At 40.7% G+C, this 17,587-nt stretch overlaps 1 protein-coding gene across 1 annotated transcript in view; it reads right to left on the reverse strand.

The window, feature by feature from the left end:
- LOC124805008 (fibrillin-2-like) overlaps positions 1-17,587 on the reverse strand; it is a 425,338-nt gene that overhangs the window by 178,833 nt on the left and 228,918 nt on the right. The window contains exons 29-30 of the mRNA XM_047265408.1: positions 6,544-6,682; positions 1,637-1,750 (exon numbers count right to left, since the gene is read on the reverse strand). Coding sequence (XP_047121364.1) covers positions 1,637-1,750; positions 6,544-6,682 — 253 coding nt within the window. The remainder of the gene's footprint in view (positions 1-1,636; positions 1,751-6,543; positions 6,683-17,587) is intronic.

The following is a 17,587-nucleotide window of genomic DNA, read 5'->3' on the forward strand; positions in this document are numbered from 1 at the left end:
TCCATCGCAGCAAGGCCCTGGACGTGCGGAATATTTGTGTATAAGGAAGTGGCATCAATGGTTACAAGGATGGTTTCTGGGGCTAACAGATTGGGTAAGGATTCCAGGTGTTTGAAAAAGTGGTTGGTGTCTTTGATGAGGGATGGGAGACTGCATGTAATGGGTTGAAGGTGTTGATCTACGTAGGGAGAGATACATTCTGTGGGGGCTTGGTAACCAGTTACAATGGGGCGGCCGGGATGATTGGGTTTGTGAATTTTAGGAAGTAGGTAGAAGGTAGGGGTGCGGGGTGTCAGTGGGGTCAGGAGGTTGATGGAGTCAGGTGAAATGTTTTGTAGGGGGCCTAAGGTTCTGAGGATTCCTTGAAGCTCCGCCTGGACATCAGGAATGGGATTAACTTGGCAATTTTGTATGTATTGTTGTCTGAAAGCTGACGCAGTCCCTCAGCCACATACTCCCGACGATCAAGTACCACGGTCGTGGAACCCTTGTCCGCCGGAAGACTGGCAAGGGATCGGTCAGCCCTCAGATCACGGATAGCCTGGGCTTCAGCAGTGGTGATGTTGGGAATAGCATTAAGGTTTTTTAAGGAGGATTGAGAGGCAAAGCTGGAGGTGAGAAATTTCTGGAAGGTTTGGAGAGGGTGATTTTGAGGAAGAGGAGGTGGGTCCCGCTGTGACGGAGGACGGAATTGTCCCAGGCAGGGTTCAATTTGGATAGTGTCTTGGGGAGTTGGATCATTAGGAGTAGGGTTAGGATCATTTTTATTTCTGGCAAAGTGATATTTCCAGCAGAGAGTATGAGTGTAGGACAGTAAATCTTTGACGAGGGCTGTTTGGTTGAATCTGGGAGTGGGGCTGAAGGTGAGGCCTTTGGATAGGACAGAGGTTTCGCATTGGGAGAGAGGTTTGGAGGAAAGGTTAACCACTGTATTGGGGTGTTGTGGTTCCAGATTGTGTTGAGTAGAATTTTGAGGTTTTGGGGGGAGTGGAGCTGGAAGTGGGAGAATTTGCCCTTCAGTATATCCTCTCTTCTCGCTACCCACCATGCTTCAACCTCCGCTAATTTCAAGTTGCCGCCGCTCAAATCTCACCTGTCATTCAACAACATCTTTGCCTCTGTACTTCTGCCTCGACTGACATCTCTGCCCAAACTCTCTGCATTTACAAATGTCTGCTTGTGTCTGTATATGTGCGGATGGATATGTGTTGTGTGCGCGCGAGTGTATACCTGTCCTTTTTCCCCCCTAAGGTAAGTCTTTCCGCTCCCGGGATTGGAATGACTCCTTATCCTCTCCCTTAAAACCCACTTACTTTCGTCTTCCCCTCTCCTTCCCTCTTTCCTGATGAGGCAACAGTTTGTTGCGAAAGCTTGAATTTTGTGTGTATGTTTGTGTTTGTTTGTGTGTCTATCGACCTGCCAGCGCTTTTGTTTGGTAAGTTTCATCATCTTTCTATTTAGATATATTTTTCCCACGTGGAATGTTTCCCTCTATTTTTTATATATATATATATATATATATATATATATATATATATATATATATATATATATATATATATATATATATATATATAAAAAGCACCTAATCACAAAAACATAATCAAAGCAAAATTAAAAATAAGAGTAAACTTACTTCCATTTGCTATAACCATGTAACCCTCAGGGCAGATGCAGTGGTATGATCCATCCTCATTAATGCACATACCAGGTGCACAGAGTGACCTATCTTCTTCACACTCGTTTACATCTTTAATAGAAAACAGAAAAAGTCAAAATAAATTTACACTTCATAAAATTATAGCAAAATATTCAGATCTTTATTTTCAGTGAGTTAATGAACTGTCAACAATGAGTTCGTTACAGAGGTAAAAGAAGCTTAACTATAAAAAGTCAAACAGTGGATAGTCTTGCTACTCACCGTAAACACACAAACAGTTTTGTCTCTGCAACTGAAGATATGGGTCATATGTATGCGTGAAGTGGGCTTGCCTGGGTGAATGCATGCATGTGTTTTTCTTTTTTGATGAAGGTTTTGGCCGAAAGCTTAACGTGTAACAGTCCTTTTGTTGTGCCTGCCTGCAACTTTATGTGTCATCTTTATAGTGAGTAGCTATCTAATCTTTCCATTAACAGTTCAGTTATAAAAAGACAACAGGTAGACAGATTTAATTTGGGGCATTAAACCATTAGTTCATTAGAGCGGAACTCTCAATACTGAGAATGTGTGTGTGTGGGGGTAGGTGGGGAGGGGGGGGGGGGGGGGGGGCAGGAACCAATGCCAGCGGATATTCAGAGCATAGGACACGTGATGTAGTCAGCCAACAGCAACATCACTTTTAAGTAGCACGAACACACAAATAAGAAAAGTTAATGGTTTAAATTAACATAGTGTTGCTACAAGAAAAGAAAAGCTTTTACATATAACATTGGTCTTGAAGATTAATAAGCTGCAAGAGAAGCTAAGCTTTCACATATAATGTTCATCTTTTTTGCGTGTGTTACACTTTAAAGATACATCACACAAATGTGCCAGTAAAATTTTTAACAACGACATAGGGGGTAAATGTCATCTTCTGGGCTTGAAATTATTCTAGATGGTTGTCCTCAAAGAGTTGATTTTTAAATGAGAGTGATTTAAGAAATTCATCATCCATTCTCACACATAAATTATATTGTGTAAAAAGAAATTTACTTTGAAAGTAATGCTTTTCAAACAACCGATTGCATTATTTTCCTGTGACCTGTTAGAAATGGGTTCATTTCAGCAGTTGCCAGAGATCGCCAGATAACAGGCGCAGCTACAATGATGCAGGACGCCCTTACGTTCGTGTGTGTAAAATATTAAAATATCTTACATTATGTCATAAAAGAAACGAGAAATTAAAGGATACTCCAAGAGTATCGGAATTTTGTGAACCATACCAAAATGCATAATTCGCTTAAAGTGCACAGTCGTATGTTCACATTCGGATGTAAATTTTCTTGGAGTACCAGTACTGTATTATCTCATGTTTGGTTCTTTATCACGACATAATGCCATACGTGCTATAAGGTGAAAATGTGCACTTGAAATGCAGTGAACAGTAGAGACTAGCCAATAGTGTGGAATTAAACACTTCGTTTCAAAGAAATCAACTCCCTCAGTGGAACAGATTAATAAAAGCCAAATTTCTTTAGCAAACTGACAAAAATAACTTCATTGTTCTGCAAGGTGATTAATGCTTGAATGTCAGATAGGTGGAAATAAAACAAAATCTGAACTAATAACATATTTTAGCCTTCTGTAATTATGTGAATGTATTGTAGCAGCACCACCGCTTAGGATAGGGAAAGTTAGTTTAGTGTAATATTCTGAGCACAAGTTACAGCCAGGTGCAAGCCGGATTGCAGTGAGTTACGCATACCAACAGTTGCGAAGTAGAATAGAGGCCACAGGGCCGTAAAATTGCTGAAAGAGTATACGTAGCAGTTATGCATGTCGCAAATCACAGGCAGAAGGGGCCCACTGGCCAACCTAGAGCGTTATGAGTATGTAACTATTCCTGCCAGTGTCAAAACTTATTCTCCAGTTAACTTCACTAAACCTGCCACAATTACCAACCGCATTTATTCTCCAGTTAGGAGTTATTACATGTTCGTACAACGCATTTTCCATGCTACTCCCAGAATATAACTTTAATGGCTGCTAGTCGGGAACTGTACAATTAGCCCTTACTAATGTAGCAGTCTGGCCAAAAATTTTGTCAAAATTTCATTTACTTGGATACTCCTGTTATTCCAGTTAGTTGTTTATTTCCATTCTGGTAGTCTGAATCTATGAATTTCACTAGTAATTACAATGATGCTTATTATTCGCAAACCCAGTCAACCACATAAACAGCGATTGGCATTCACCCATTCGGCTTTATTCTGCTCAGGTCGTATAGCCCCGTCCCCTTTTGTCTGCAGGAAGTTTTATTTTTAGATGCGAAGAGGATTCCCTTGGCAGAGACATCATGTACACTATGCACGCATTCAAAAATCAACTTATAATTCATTCAGATATAGAATTTGTTCAAAAACCAACAGGATGCATTTCAAAATCATATGAATTATCGAAAGACCAACATCTGGATGTTAGGTACTTTGTGAAACAAGGTCTTTTTCCTCAAGAGTATGGATCCGGTGTCCCCCTCGCCTTCCCTGAAATTTCTGCCTGGGGTAGATACCTCGGTTTGCTCCCGCCCCCTAGATCTGGGCATGTTGCACATGTGTGAATCTGGCAGCTTAGGTGAGCCAGTAAAATTTTTTCAGGTAGCACCTAGCTGCTTGCTGCTACTGCTTATACAGCTAACTGCCTCACTTCTGTGGACAGAGGCAGGAGAAGGTACTATTCCTACGTGACTCAACTGTGCATGCGCATGAACTTGCTTGCAACTGCTCAAACGAATCTAATGTAAGCAGCTGTGATATCATGCTCATCAGAAGCAACTTGTTATGAAGCATTGCATAGTCTTCCCAAAGCCTTTGACACATTTTGCTGTTGGCAGATGCTTGTATGAGCACTGTGTTTTGTTGTAGTATATGGTGCATTTCCTTTACAACTTAAGCTTTATTTTTGTTTTTTTCGTCTCGTTCATGTTTTGTTGCTGCAGTATTATTCTGCAGTAGTGAGATAACAGTAATATCCTTTCTTAGAGTATTGGTTCTTACCAGTCAAAGTTACAAACATGTAAGTGAAAATTAAAATGATGAAAAATTCCCAGAATTCTAAAAAATTCCCAGGTTTTTCCCAGTTTTCTCCCAGATGACAAAATTCCCAGGCTTTTCATGGATCCCCCAGTTGTCCCAGGTTGTATACATCCTGTTGCATTTACCATTGTTCTATAAAGCAAATAAGTCACTTTATATAATATCATTTAGATCATAATTACATCCTCCACTAAAATCTCTTCCCTCATCCATTAGTCTTTTTACCTGCCCCTATTAGTATTAAAGAAATGCACTTCTCCACTGTGAAATGTTAACTTGGTATCTCTGTGAAAGTTCTGCTGAATAATGCAATACATTAGCTGGAGGGTAGGCTTCTAATATCAATATGCCTTTTTGCCATTACCTGTCTCCTGACTTGAAAAAATCTCTCTCTCTCTCCAAATTTGTGTCCAGCTACACTGTTTTTTGCCTCATATCACTGACTTCTCCTTTTTGGCATGCTGCGGAGTGCTCAAAATTCAACAACAGACTACTTCTCTCCACACTACTAAATGAGAGAATTTTCTTCTACAAACCACGTATATTATAATAAACTATTTAACACAGGAAAACCTGACACCAGACTGCTTCTCTCCACACTACTAAATGAGGGAATTTTCTTCTTTCACAAACTGCATATATTATAACAACTGTTTACACACAGGAAACAATTTCAAACAATTCTCTGCCTGCTTGACAAGGGTACCTTAAATACATGGTGAACAATCAGTGTTACAGTTAATAGCTAACCCTAATACTTGAACTTCTTTTGTTTCATGAATTTTTTAAAGCCTTGTCACAGCCATCTTCTTCCATTGCAAGTGTGGCAAAATACAAGCCACCGACAGTGTCATCACATTCAGTAGGAATACCATCTCCATTGCCATTCAATCAGGATGCACATACAGAACATGCTTGTACCACTTTCCAAACTACGTCAAATAATTTTTTTCAGCAATCAACGGTCATCAGTCATAAATACCCTGTGCAAACACATCACTGTAACAAAGTGATATGTTACACTACAACTACTCGATGAGAGAGGCTCAGATTGTAAATGGTTTATGCATTTATAGTATACGTGTCACCACCGTAACTCAAAACCGTCGGTACCTATTGAACGCTTTCCTTCCCAGACAAATTGGAAGCTTGGATTTGAAAACAAAATTTAGTTTACCAGAATCACTTCAGGTCATGGTTACTCATATACCCCCCCCACCCCCCCCCCCCCCACACACACACCACCCCTCCATTTGTTGTGCTTTAAATAGGAAAACTCTTCAACTGTTTCTATGACTTTTTTGTTAATTTGTAACATATTTTATCCATACTGCAGTTTCTATTTCTGGAATATCAAAATGTGATGGACTGGCAGTACTAACTCAGAAGTACTGCATTCTGATGGGATTTCCTGTGAGAGAGGAGATAAGAGAGTCAAAGAGGCAAGAAGGACTATTTCATCATACCGAACAAAATGATACTTGAATTTACCTGACTGATGGGGAAGCTTACATATGATGGAAAATATTCCTGTGCTATGCAAATGTAATCTCCAAGTGCTACATTTAAACTTTGTCTTTATATTTTTTCCACCTATCACAACATTGTATTTATTTAATATTATGTATTTTCAATGATAAACTGATTATTCACAATTGGTTGTATTGGACATATCCACTGCTACAAATTAATTTTTAGATAAACCTGTAGTTTAAACAAATTACTTTTTAAAGCTGTTTATTTCCACTCTCCACATAAGAAAGTGTATGAAAGAAACACAGTTTCCTTAAAAATGATTTCAGACTTTACCTATGCACTGTGCATTGTTTTCATGCAACCGGAATCCATCATTACAAGAGCACATAAAACTGCCAAAAGTGTTTGTGCAGTGCCCATTCCGACAAAGATTCTCCAGTTCTTCACATTCATTAATATCTTCAAGGACAACCTGCAAAAAAAGTAACATCTTTCCATATAAACGAACACTACCTTCCACAAATTATGACATGGAAAATAACCACCACGACTACATCTACATCTATATTCTGTAACCACTGCGAGGTGCATGGCAGACAGTATGTCCCATTGCACCAGTTATTAGAGTTTCTTCCCTTTCCATTCACGTATGGAGCACAGGCAGAATGATTGTTTGAATGCCTCTGTGCATGAAGTAATTATTCTAATTTTATTCTCATGATCCCTATGTGAGCGATATACAGGGGGTGTAGTATATTCCTAGAGTCATCATTTAAAGCTGGTCCTAGAAACTTCGTTAACAGATTTTCTCAAGATATTTTATGGCTATCTTCAAGAGTCTTTCAGTTCAGTTCCTTCTGTATCTCTGCGAACTTTCCCATAGATCAGACAAACCTGTGACCATTCATGCCGCCCTTCCCTGCATACATTCAATACCCCCTGTGAATCCTATTTGGTATAGGTCCCACACACTTGAACAATATTCTCGAACCAGTCACACAAATTATTTGCAAGCAATATCCTTTCTAGACTGATTGCACTTCCCCAGTATTCTACTGATAAACCAAAGTGTGCCACCTGCTTTACCCACAACTGAGCCTATGTGATCAGGCCATTTTATATCCCTACTAAGTGTCAACACACAGGTATTTGTATGAGCTGACTGATTCCAACAATGACTCGCTGATGTTATAGTCAGAGGATACTACGTTTCCTCGTTCTGTGAAGTGCACAGTTTTACATTTGTGAATATTTAAAGCAAGTTGCCAATCTTTGTATTACTTCGAAATTTTATCAAGATCTGACGGAATATTTATGCAGCTTCTTTCAGACAGTGCTTCATCGTAGATAACTGTACCATCTCCAAAAAAGTCTGAAGTTACTAATAATATTGTCTGCAAGGTCAAAGATGTACTACATGAACAGCAAGGGTCCCATCATACTCCCATGGGCTACACCTGAAGTTACTTCTACTTCTGATGATGACTCTCCATCCACAATAACATACTGAGCGAGGTGGCGCAATGGCTAGCACACTGGACTCGCATTCGGCAGGACGGCCATCCTGATTTAGGTTTTCCGTGATTTCCCTAAATCGCTCCAGGCAAATGCTGGGATGGTTCCTTTGAAAGGGCATGGCCGACTCCCTTCCCTGTCCTTCCCTAATCCGATGAGACCGATGACCTCGGTGTCTGGTCTCCTCTCCCAAAACAACCCAACCCCCACAATAACATGTGTCCTCCCTACCAAAAAGTCATCAATGCAGTCACACATTTCACCCATATGATTGTACTTTTGGCAATAAGCATAGGTGTGGTACTGAGTCAAATGCTTTTAGAAAGTCAAGAAATGCTGTATCTCTCTGACTGCCTTGACCCAAAGCTTTCAGTATATTATGTGAGAAAAGTGCGAGTTGGGTTTCACATGAACGTTGTTTTTGGAACAGATTGTGGAAAGACCATAATTCACATCAATAAAATGGTTCAGATATCATATACTTTTGTTTGTACAGCTATAACTACAATCACAGGTTTGAATAGTGCATTAACTCCCCAATTTTTTTCAGTAAATAAACACCATGGTAATTTCAAATGTTGGTCTATTCTCAATTAGTGTAGCCCCTGACGAGCGACGAGAGGTATCCCCAACATCCCCCCCCCCCCCCCTCCCTTTAAAAAATAAATTTGAGAGAGAGAGAGAGAGAGAGGAAAGAATTATAGCAGTGTTAAGTACCAGAATTGATAAAACAAAGGGGACTTATTGGAACCACCTTTATTCTACTGCAGTGAACTGAATCCAGTGTACATAGAATGGAGGAACTCAACACAAAAAAGTAGGCTTGAAAAATCAATTACAATGTGATTAGTGTATGTGTGTGTGTGTGTGTGTGTGTGTGTGTGTGTGTGTGTGTGTTCCATATCTGATGAAGGACTTTAGCCAAAACCTTAACATTATCCGACACTCTTCTATTAAATGTGTCTGTTTGCTTATGTGGTGTGTAGTAATATGTCCTAATTAATATTGTAGTTATTACATCCTGGATTTTCCAAAGTTCAATCAGTGTAGACAAGCAATTTTTATTTCTGAATGTGAAACATGGATTGTAAATGTAAAAACTATTAAAAAAACTTAGGGTAATTCAGTGAGCAGTCGAGATATGTATGCTGGGAATTACTAAACAGGAAAACAGAAAAGCGGATTAGGGAACGAACTTGGAATTGAAGATGTAATTATGACTGTAACAAATACGTACTTCATAAGAGTGGGATATGTACAGGGTTATTACAAATGATTGAAGCGATTTCACAGCTCTACAATAGCTTCATTATTTGAGATATTTTCACAATGCTTTGCACACACATACAAAAACTCAAAAAGTTTTTTTAGGCATTCACAAATGTTCGATATGTGCCCCTTTAGTGATTCGGCAGACATCAAACCGATAATCAAGTTTCTCCCACTCTCGGCACAGCATGTCCCCATCAATGAGTTCGAAAGCATCGTTGATGCGAGCTCGCAGTTCTGGCACGTTTCTTGGTAGAGGAGGTTTAAACACTGAATCTTTCACATAACCCCACAGAAAGAAATCGCATGGGGTTAAGTCGGGAGAGCTTGGAGGCCATGAAATGAATTGCTGATCATGATATCCACCACGACCGATTCATCGGATTTCCAATCTCCTGTTTAAGAAATGCCGAACATCATGATGGAAGTGCGGTGGAGCACCATCCTGTTGAGAGATGAAGTCGGCGCTGTCGGTCTCCAGTTGTGGCATGAGCCAATTTTCCATCATGTCCAGATACACGTGTCCTGTAACGTTTTTTTCGCAGAAGAAAAAGGGGCCGTAAACTTTAAACCGTGAGATTGCACAAAACACGTTAACTTTTGGTGAATTGCGAATTTGCTGCACGAATGCGTGAGGATTCTCTACCGCCCAGATTCACACATTGTGTCTGTTCGCTTCACCATTAAGAAAAAATGTTGCCGCATTACTGAAAACAAGTTTCGTACTGAACGCATCCTCTTCCATGAGCTGTTGCAACCGCGCCGAAAATTCAAAACGTTTGACTTTGTCATCGGGTGTCAGGGCTTGTAGCAATTGTAAATGGTAAGGCCTCTGCCTTAGCCTTTTCCATAAGATTTTCCAAACCGTCAGCTGTGGTACGTTTAGCTCCCTGCTTGCTTTAATCGTCAACTTCCGCGGGCTATGCGTGAAACTTGCCCACACGCGTTCAACCGTTTCTTCGCTCACTGCAGACCGACCCATTGATTTCCCCTTACAGAGGCATCCAGAAGCTTTAAACTGCGCATACCATCGCCGAATGCAGTTAGCAGATGGTGGATCTTTGTTGAACTTCGTCCTGAAGTGTCGCACTGTTATGACTGACTGATGTGAGTGCATTTGAAGCATGACATACGCTTTCTCGGCTCCTGTCGCCATTTTGTCTCACTGCGCTCTCGAGCGCTCCGAAGGCAGAAACCTGAAGTGCGGCTTCAGCCGAACAAAACTTTATGAGCTTTTCTATGAATCTGTAGTGTGTCGTGACCATATGTCAATGAATGGAGCTACAGTGAATTTATGAAATCGCTTCAATCATTTGTAATAGCCCTGTATTCATGCAAATGGATGGCGGGCACACCAAGGAAGTTATTTGATTTTCTTTCTGTTTATAGACTTCATAACATCAAATGGTTCCTTTCTTTGGAGATAACACCTTCAGTTTAATTAGCAGTGACAGTATTCAGCCATAAAGCCTATACTCAAAAGCAGAGTGATATGTGTGTGTGGCAAGTATCCTGTGTCCAAACAGTGTTTGAGAAATATTTAGTATGCTGAGCACATATGAATGTTTCTTTACCGCTAACATAATTTTTTCACTTACGTGAATATTACCTCTTATTTTTCTAGCTGCTCACAATATCTAAACTGTTCCTCATTTTGGTCATTCTATTGTTGCGGACATTTTTTTGTATAAGTGCTTGTTTAGTCCAAATTCCCAAGAGCTGCACCTCACTGCTTTCAAACTCAATTCTTTATCCAGTAGACTAATTACTATTCAGACTCTCTGTGATCTGTCCTATTCCATTTATCTGTAATTAACAATCCTACATCTATCTGTTACGAAGTAATTCTTGTATTTGTGCTGTTGTTAGTCCCCACTCTCTTACCAACCCCATTCTATCTTCAAATCACGGAACTCCTTCCTTATCACTCATTTATCATTTACTTGTATGTAATGGAAAACTAATTTTACTGTTATACACCTCCATGGCTGCCAACTTTGACTTTGATTGTGTGTACTGACATCATCTTTGTTGTCGGGTTACAGGGTGTTGTTGAATTTATTCTTTACCTCAAACTGTTCTTTTTCTAGTTTCATTCTATGAAGATGAGTAAAAGACAGAAAATGGAGACAATTCATAATCCTGTAGATAGCAAGTGGATGTACACTAGGGTCAAGAAGGTAAAAATATAAGAGACTTGGGTTTGTACAATTAAAGTGAAGATGAAAAAAGTAGCTGGTACAGAAACAAAAATGAGAGAGAGAGGGAGGGAGGGAGGGAGGAAGGAAGGGTGGAGAGGAGAGAGGGGGGGGGGGAAGTGGGTGGAATGTAACATTGTGGGTCCACAAAGGAGGGAGATGAAAAATTATGGATTAGGAAGGAGAGATTGTCAGAGGGTTTGGTGAGGTAGAGTTCTTGGGGGAGGGGGGTAGGGGTGGGGGAGGGGGGTGATATGAGAGAAAGTTTGAAACTAAGGGATAAGATGCAACTAGATACAGACTGAGTTTTGTTGATGGTATAAGCTTGCTTGAGAGATATGTTCATAGATAAGCTCAGCCAAGCAGCACTAGCACTGTAAGACAGGAGTATTGTTCACAATAAGTCAAATCTTACATATTCAAATTGCTTATCTGATTACAGCAAACAAATATTTGTCAGAGGTGTGCAGGCATGTTTCTCCTTGGAGAAATGTTGTTTCTATGTTATGCATGAGCACTGTAAGTGGGCTTGTTACTGCAACAGGTCACTCAGTAACAGAGATATGTGGAATTTTGTGAGTTTTCATACTCACTTAAGCTAGTCAATACATAAATTACAGGGACAATAGTTGCGAAAATTGTTATATTGTAGCAAACATGCTGGAGCAACATTGTCTTCATGGTGCCTGCTACATATTTGAACAACATAAACTAAAAATTAACTCCACAACCAGATCCTGAAGACTTTAAAATGGTGACCAGGTGTTGTATCATACTCTGCCAGTTAGGTCACTGGCGGTGGTATGTAGGGACATGAAGTCAGCACACCTTTCTCCTAGCCAATCTCAGCTTTGCAACCTGGAAGTCACTGCTCCTCATTAAGTAGCTTCTCAACTGGCCTCGCAAGGCTGAGTGCACCCTCTTCCAGTTTTCCCACCAAAGAAAAATCCCTGCTTATACTGGATATTAAACCTGGAATTTCTGCACAGCAGCTACAAAGCTGAATGGATACACATGCTGGCTACAGAGAGAGACAACCGAATAGCATAATATTACTGTTGCACAAAGTTTTCAACAACCATGTTCTCCATTGTAGATAAAATACGAGAAGGATAACAAATCATCTACACTCATGTGCTATTTATTATTTGAGTAACCTTTATGGAGGACATGGTAAAGCAACTTTGGTTTTGCTTCTTTGTGTTTAATTTTTGTTGCTCCCAGACTTCTTTCATCCTTTGAGAGTGCCATTCCTTTTCTTTCTGCGTCTACTTCCTCCCATTTGCAGACTTCTTTGTTTCATGGTATTCTGCCTTTTGTGTTTTTTCTCTAAAAAATATTCTGTTATCTATTTTGTCCATTCTTATTCCAGATGTGATGTAGTGTGGCCAATCCTTCCAACCTGTTATGTATTTTCTACTCCCAAAAATAATAAAATTGTTTTTGCTAATTTTTATCTTACTTTCTATACATTTATCCACTGGAATGTAACACTTACATGAAAATCTCACAGTGTTATCTAGACTTAATTTTACATGAATTTATTGTCCAGGTTATCACTTTGGTTGTTCTGTTAACATTGATGTAATTAGTTTTCTCTGGGGCACTCATAATTTGGAAATATAATTAACTGATGTCAGTGATACAGTTCACAACACGCAAAATGCTATGAACTTATCAGTATATTTGAGAAAGGTGACCTACACTGACAGAAAGTCCTGTTTTCCTGTACAGTACTTTGAATCATTAATTAACAAACACAATAATTATCATCGAAGTTCCAAACTATTACCATTTTCCATGGCAGATTTTGTCACAACTAATGGTAGAGTCCAAAATTTGACTACATAATTTTGTTATTTTAATTTTTCTGCACAAAATGAGAAACAGCATTAATTAATTAATTAATTAATAATTTCATGTGTTTATGCTAATTTGCAGTATGGTGCTGATAAATGTAAACAAGTCATGGAACACCCACATTCAGGACCTTGTTAGAAGATTTAATGCTGCCATTTTTACTATTCGAATGGTATCTGAAGTAAAGGATAATTTGACACAAAAAGTAGCCTACTTTGCTTATTTTCATGGTATTATATTTTGGGCTAACTCTTCCCATTCTCAAACAATATCTTTGGCTCAGAAATGGGTGGTTTGGGTAATAAGTGGTGTAAGTTTGTGAATCTCTTGTCAACCCCTGTTCATTAGTCTGGGTATTCTGACACTGGCCTCTCAAAATAGAAATATACACTCACGCTCATAAATTAAGGATAATGCTGATACATGATGAAACAATGCTCTGGTGGGCGGTTTGCGGGTTTCAATCACCTCGGGGTAGGACCATGCAGTGCATTTGACCTGCGGTCGTCGCACGGTGGTGCTGGCAGCAGTCCACATATGCCGACGTGTTGGTGCATGTCAGAGTACAGTGCAGCGAGTAAGTGTGCAAACGTTTTCAGACATGCTAATGGTGACTGTGTAATTAAAATGGCTCAAAGAACACATACTGATGACATTATGAGGGGTAGAACACTAGGGTGACTGGAGGGTGGTCAAACACAGCAGGACGTAGCACGGGCCCGCCGTGTGCCACAAAGTGTGATCTCAAGATTATGGCAACAATTCTAGCAGACAGGAAACATGTCCCGGCGCTACAGTATGGGAGTTCCACAGCGAAAAACACTACAAGAAGACCAATATCTCACCATCAGTGCCCGCAGACGGCCACGGAGTACTGCATGTAGCCTTGCTCAGGACCTTGCCGCAGCCACTGGAACAGTTCTCTCCAGACACACAGTCTACAGATGACTGAATAGACATGGTTTATTCGCCCAGAGACCTGCAAGGTGCATTCCACTCTACCCCTGGTCGCAGGAGAGCCCGTAAAGCCTGGTGTCAATAACACAGTACATGGTTAGTGGAACAGTGGTCCCAGGTTATGTTCACGGACAAGTCCAGGTATAGTCTGAACAGTGATTCTTGCCGGGCTTTCATCTGGTGTGAGCCTGGAACTAGATACCAACCCCTTAATGTCCTTAAAAGAGACCTGTATGGTGGTCATGGTTTGATGGTGTGGGGTGAGATTATGACTGGTGCGCATACACCCCTGCATGACTTTGACAGAGGAACTGTAACAGGTCAGGCGCATTGGGACGTCATTTTGCACCAGTATGTCCACCTTTTCAGGGGTGCAGTGGGTCCCACCTTCTTCGGGATGGATGATAATGCATGGCCCCACCGAGCTGCTATTGTGGAGGATTACTTGGAAACAGAAGATATCAGGCGAATGGAGTGTCCTGCCTGTTCTCCAGACCTAAACCCCTTCGAGCACGTCTGGGATGCTCCTGGTTGACGTATCGCTCCACGTCTTCATACCCCTAGGACACTTCAGGAGCTCCAACAGGCACTGGTTCAAGAATGGGAGGCTATACCCCAATAGCTGCTCAACCACCTGATCCAGAGTGTGCCAACCCATTGTGCGGCCAGTGTACATGTGCTTGGTGATCATATCCCATATCGATGTCAGGGTACATGCACAGGAAACAGTGGCGTTTTGTAGCAGATATGTTTCGGGACAGTTTTCTCAACTTATCTCCAACACTGTGGACTTACAGATCCGTGTCGTGTGTGTCCTCTATGTGCCTATGCTATTAGCACCAGTTTTGTGTAGTGCCACCACATTCTGCAATTATCCTTAATTTATGAGCATCAGTGTGTGCATATATATATATATATATATATATATATATATGAATATAATAGAGGGAAACATTCCACGTGGGAAAAATATATCTAAAAAGAAAGATGATGAAACTTACCAAACAAAAGCGCTGGCAGGTCGATAGACACACAAACAAACACAAACATACACACAAAATTCTAGCTTTCGCAACCAATGGTTGCCTCGTCAGGAAAGAGGGAAGGAGAAGGAAAGACAAAAGGATATGGGTTTTAAGGGAGAGGGTAAGGAGTCATTCCAATCCCGGGAGCGGAAAGACTTACCTTAGGGGGAAAATGTCTGCTTGTGTCTGTGTATGTGTGGATGGATATGTGTGTGTGTGCGAGTAATACCTGTCCTTTTTTCCCCCTAAGGTAAGTCTTTCCGCTCCCGGGATTGGAATGACTCCTTACCCTCTCCCTTAAAACCCATATCCTTTTGTCTTTCCTTCTCCTTCCCTCTTTCCTGACGAGGCAACCATTGGTTGCGAAAGCTAGAATTTTGTGTGTATGTTTGTGTTTGTTTGTGTGTCTATCGACCTGCCAGCGCTTTTGTTTGGTAAGTTTCATCATCTTTCTTTTTAGATATATATATATATATATATATATATATATATATATGAGGTGACTTACCGAACAAAAGCGCTGGCAGGTCGATAGACACACATCACACAACAAACACAAACATACACACAAAATTCAGCTTTCGCAACAAACTGTTGCCTCATCAGGAAAGAGGGAAGGAGAGGGGAAGACGAAAGGAAGTGGGTTTTAAGGGAGAGGGTAAGGAGTCATTCCAATCCCAGGAGCGGAAAGACTTACCTTAGGGGGAAAAAAGGACAGGTATACACTCGCACACACGCACATATCCATCCACACATACAGACACAAGCAGACATATAATTTTTCCCACGTGGAATGTTTCCATCCATTATATATATATATAAAAAAAGAAAGATGATGAAACTTACCAAACAAAAGCGCTGGCAGGTCGATAGACACACAAACAAACACAAACATACACACAAAATTCTAGCTTTCGCAACCAATGGTTGCCTCGTCAGGAAAGAGGGAAGGAGAAGGAAAGACGAAAGGATATGGGTTTTAAGGGAGAGGGTAAGGAGTCATTCCAATCCCGGGAGCGGAAAGACTTACCTTAGGGGGAAAAAAGGACAGGTATACACTCGCACACACACACACATATCCATCCACACATACCGTATGTGTGGATGGATATGTGTGTGTGTGCGAGTGTATACCTGTCCTTTTTTCCCCCTAAGGTAAGTCTTTCCGCTCCCGGGATTGGAATGACTCCTTACCCTCTCCCTTAAAACCCATATCCTTTTGTCTTTCCTTCTCCTTCCCTCTTTCCTGACGAGGCAACCATTGGTTGCGAAAGCTAGAATTTTGTGTGTATGTTTGTGTTTGTTTGTGTGTCTATCGACCTGCCAGCGCTTTTGTTTGGTAAGTTTCATCATCTTTCTTTTTAGATATATTTTTCCCACGTGGAATGTTTCCCTCTATTATATATATATATATATATATATATATATATATATATATATATATATATATATATATATATATATATATATATATATATATATATATATATATATATATATATAAAAACAAAGATAATGTGACTTACCAAACGAAAGCACTGGCACGTCGATAGACACACACAAACAAACACAAACATACACACAAAATTCAAGCTTTCGCAACAAACTGTTGCCTCATCAGGAAAGAGGGAAGGAGAGGGAAAGACGGAAGGAAGAGGGTTTCAAGGGTGAGGGTAAGGAGTTATTCCAATCCCGGGAGCGGAAAGACTTACCTTAGGGGGAAAAAAGGACAGGTATACACTCGCACACACACACATATCCATCCACACATACAGACACAGCATTACATGCAATCTCCCAACCTTCATCAAAGACACCAACCACTTTCTCGAACGCCTGGAATCCTTACCCAATCCGTTACCCCCAGAAACCATCCTTGTAACCATTGATGCCACTTCCTTATACACAAATATCCCTCACGTCCAGGGCCTTGCTGCGATGGAGCACTTCCTTTCACACCGATCACCTGCCACCCTACCTAAAACCTCTTTCCTCATTACCTTAGCCAGCTTCATCCTGACCCACAACTTCTTCACTTTTGCATGTCTGGTTGTGTCTGTATGTGTGGATGGATATGTGCGTGTGTGCAAGTGTATACCTGTCCTTTTTTCCCCCTAAGGTAAGTCTTTCCGCTCCCGGGATTGGAATGACTCCTTACCCTCTCCCTTAAAACCCACTTCCTTTCGTCTTCCCCTCTGCTTCCCTATTTCCTGATGAGGCAACAGTTTGTTGCGAAAGCTTGAATTTTGTGTGTATGGTTGTGTTTGTTTGTGTGTCTATCGACCTGCCAGCGCTTTCGTTCGGTAAGTCACCTCATCTTTGTTTAAAACAAAGATGATTTGACTTACCAAATGAAAGTGCTGGCAGGTCGACAGACACACAAACAAACACAAACATACACACAAAATTCAAGCTTTCGCAACAAACTGTTGCCTCATCAGGAAAGAGGGAAGGAGAGGGAAAGACGAAAGGATGTGGGTTTTAAGGGAGAGGGTAAGGAGTCGTTCCAATCCCGGGAGCGGAAAGACTTTCCTTACCCTCTCCCTTAAAACC

This window comes from Schistocerca piceifrons, chromosome 7 (genome assembly GCF_021461385.2).
Source record: "Schistocerca piceifrons isolate TAMUIC-IGC-003096 chromosome 7, iqSchPice1.1, whole genome shotgun sequence".
Taxonomy (NCBI): domain Eukaryota; kingdom Metazoa; phylum Arthropoda; class Insecta; order Orthoptera; family Acrididae; genus Schistocerca; species Schistocerca piceifrons.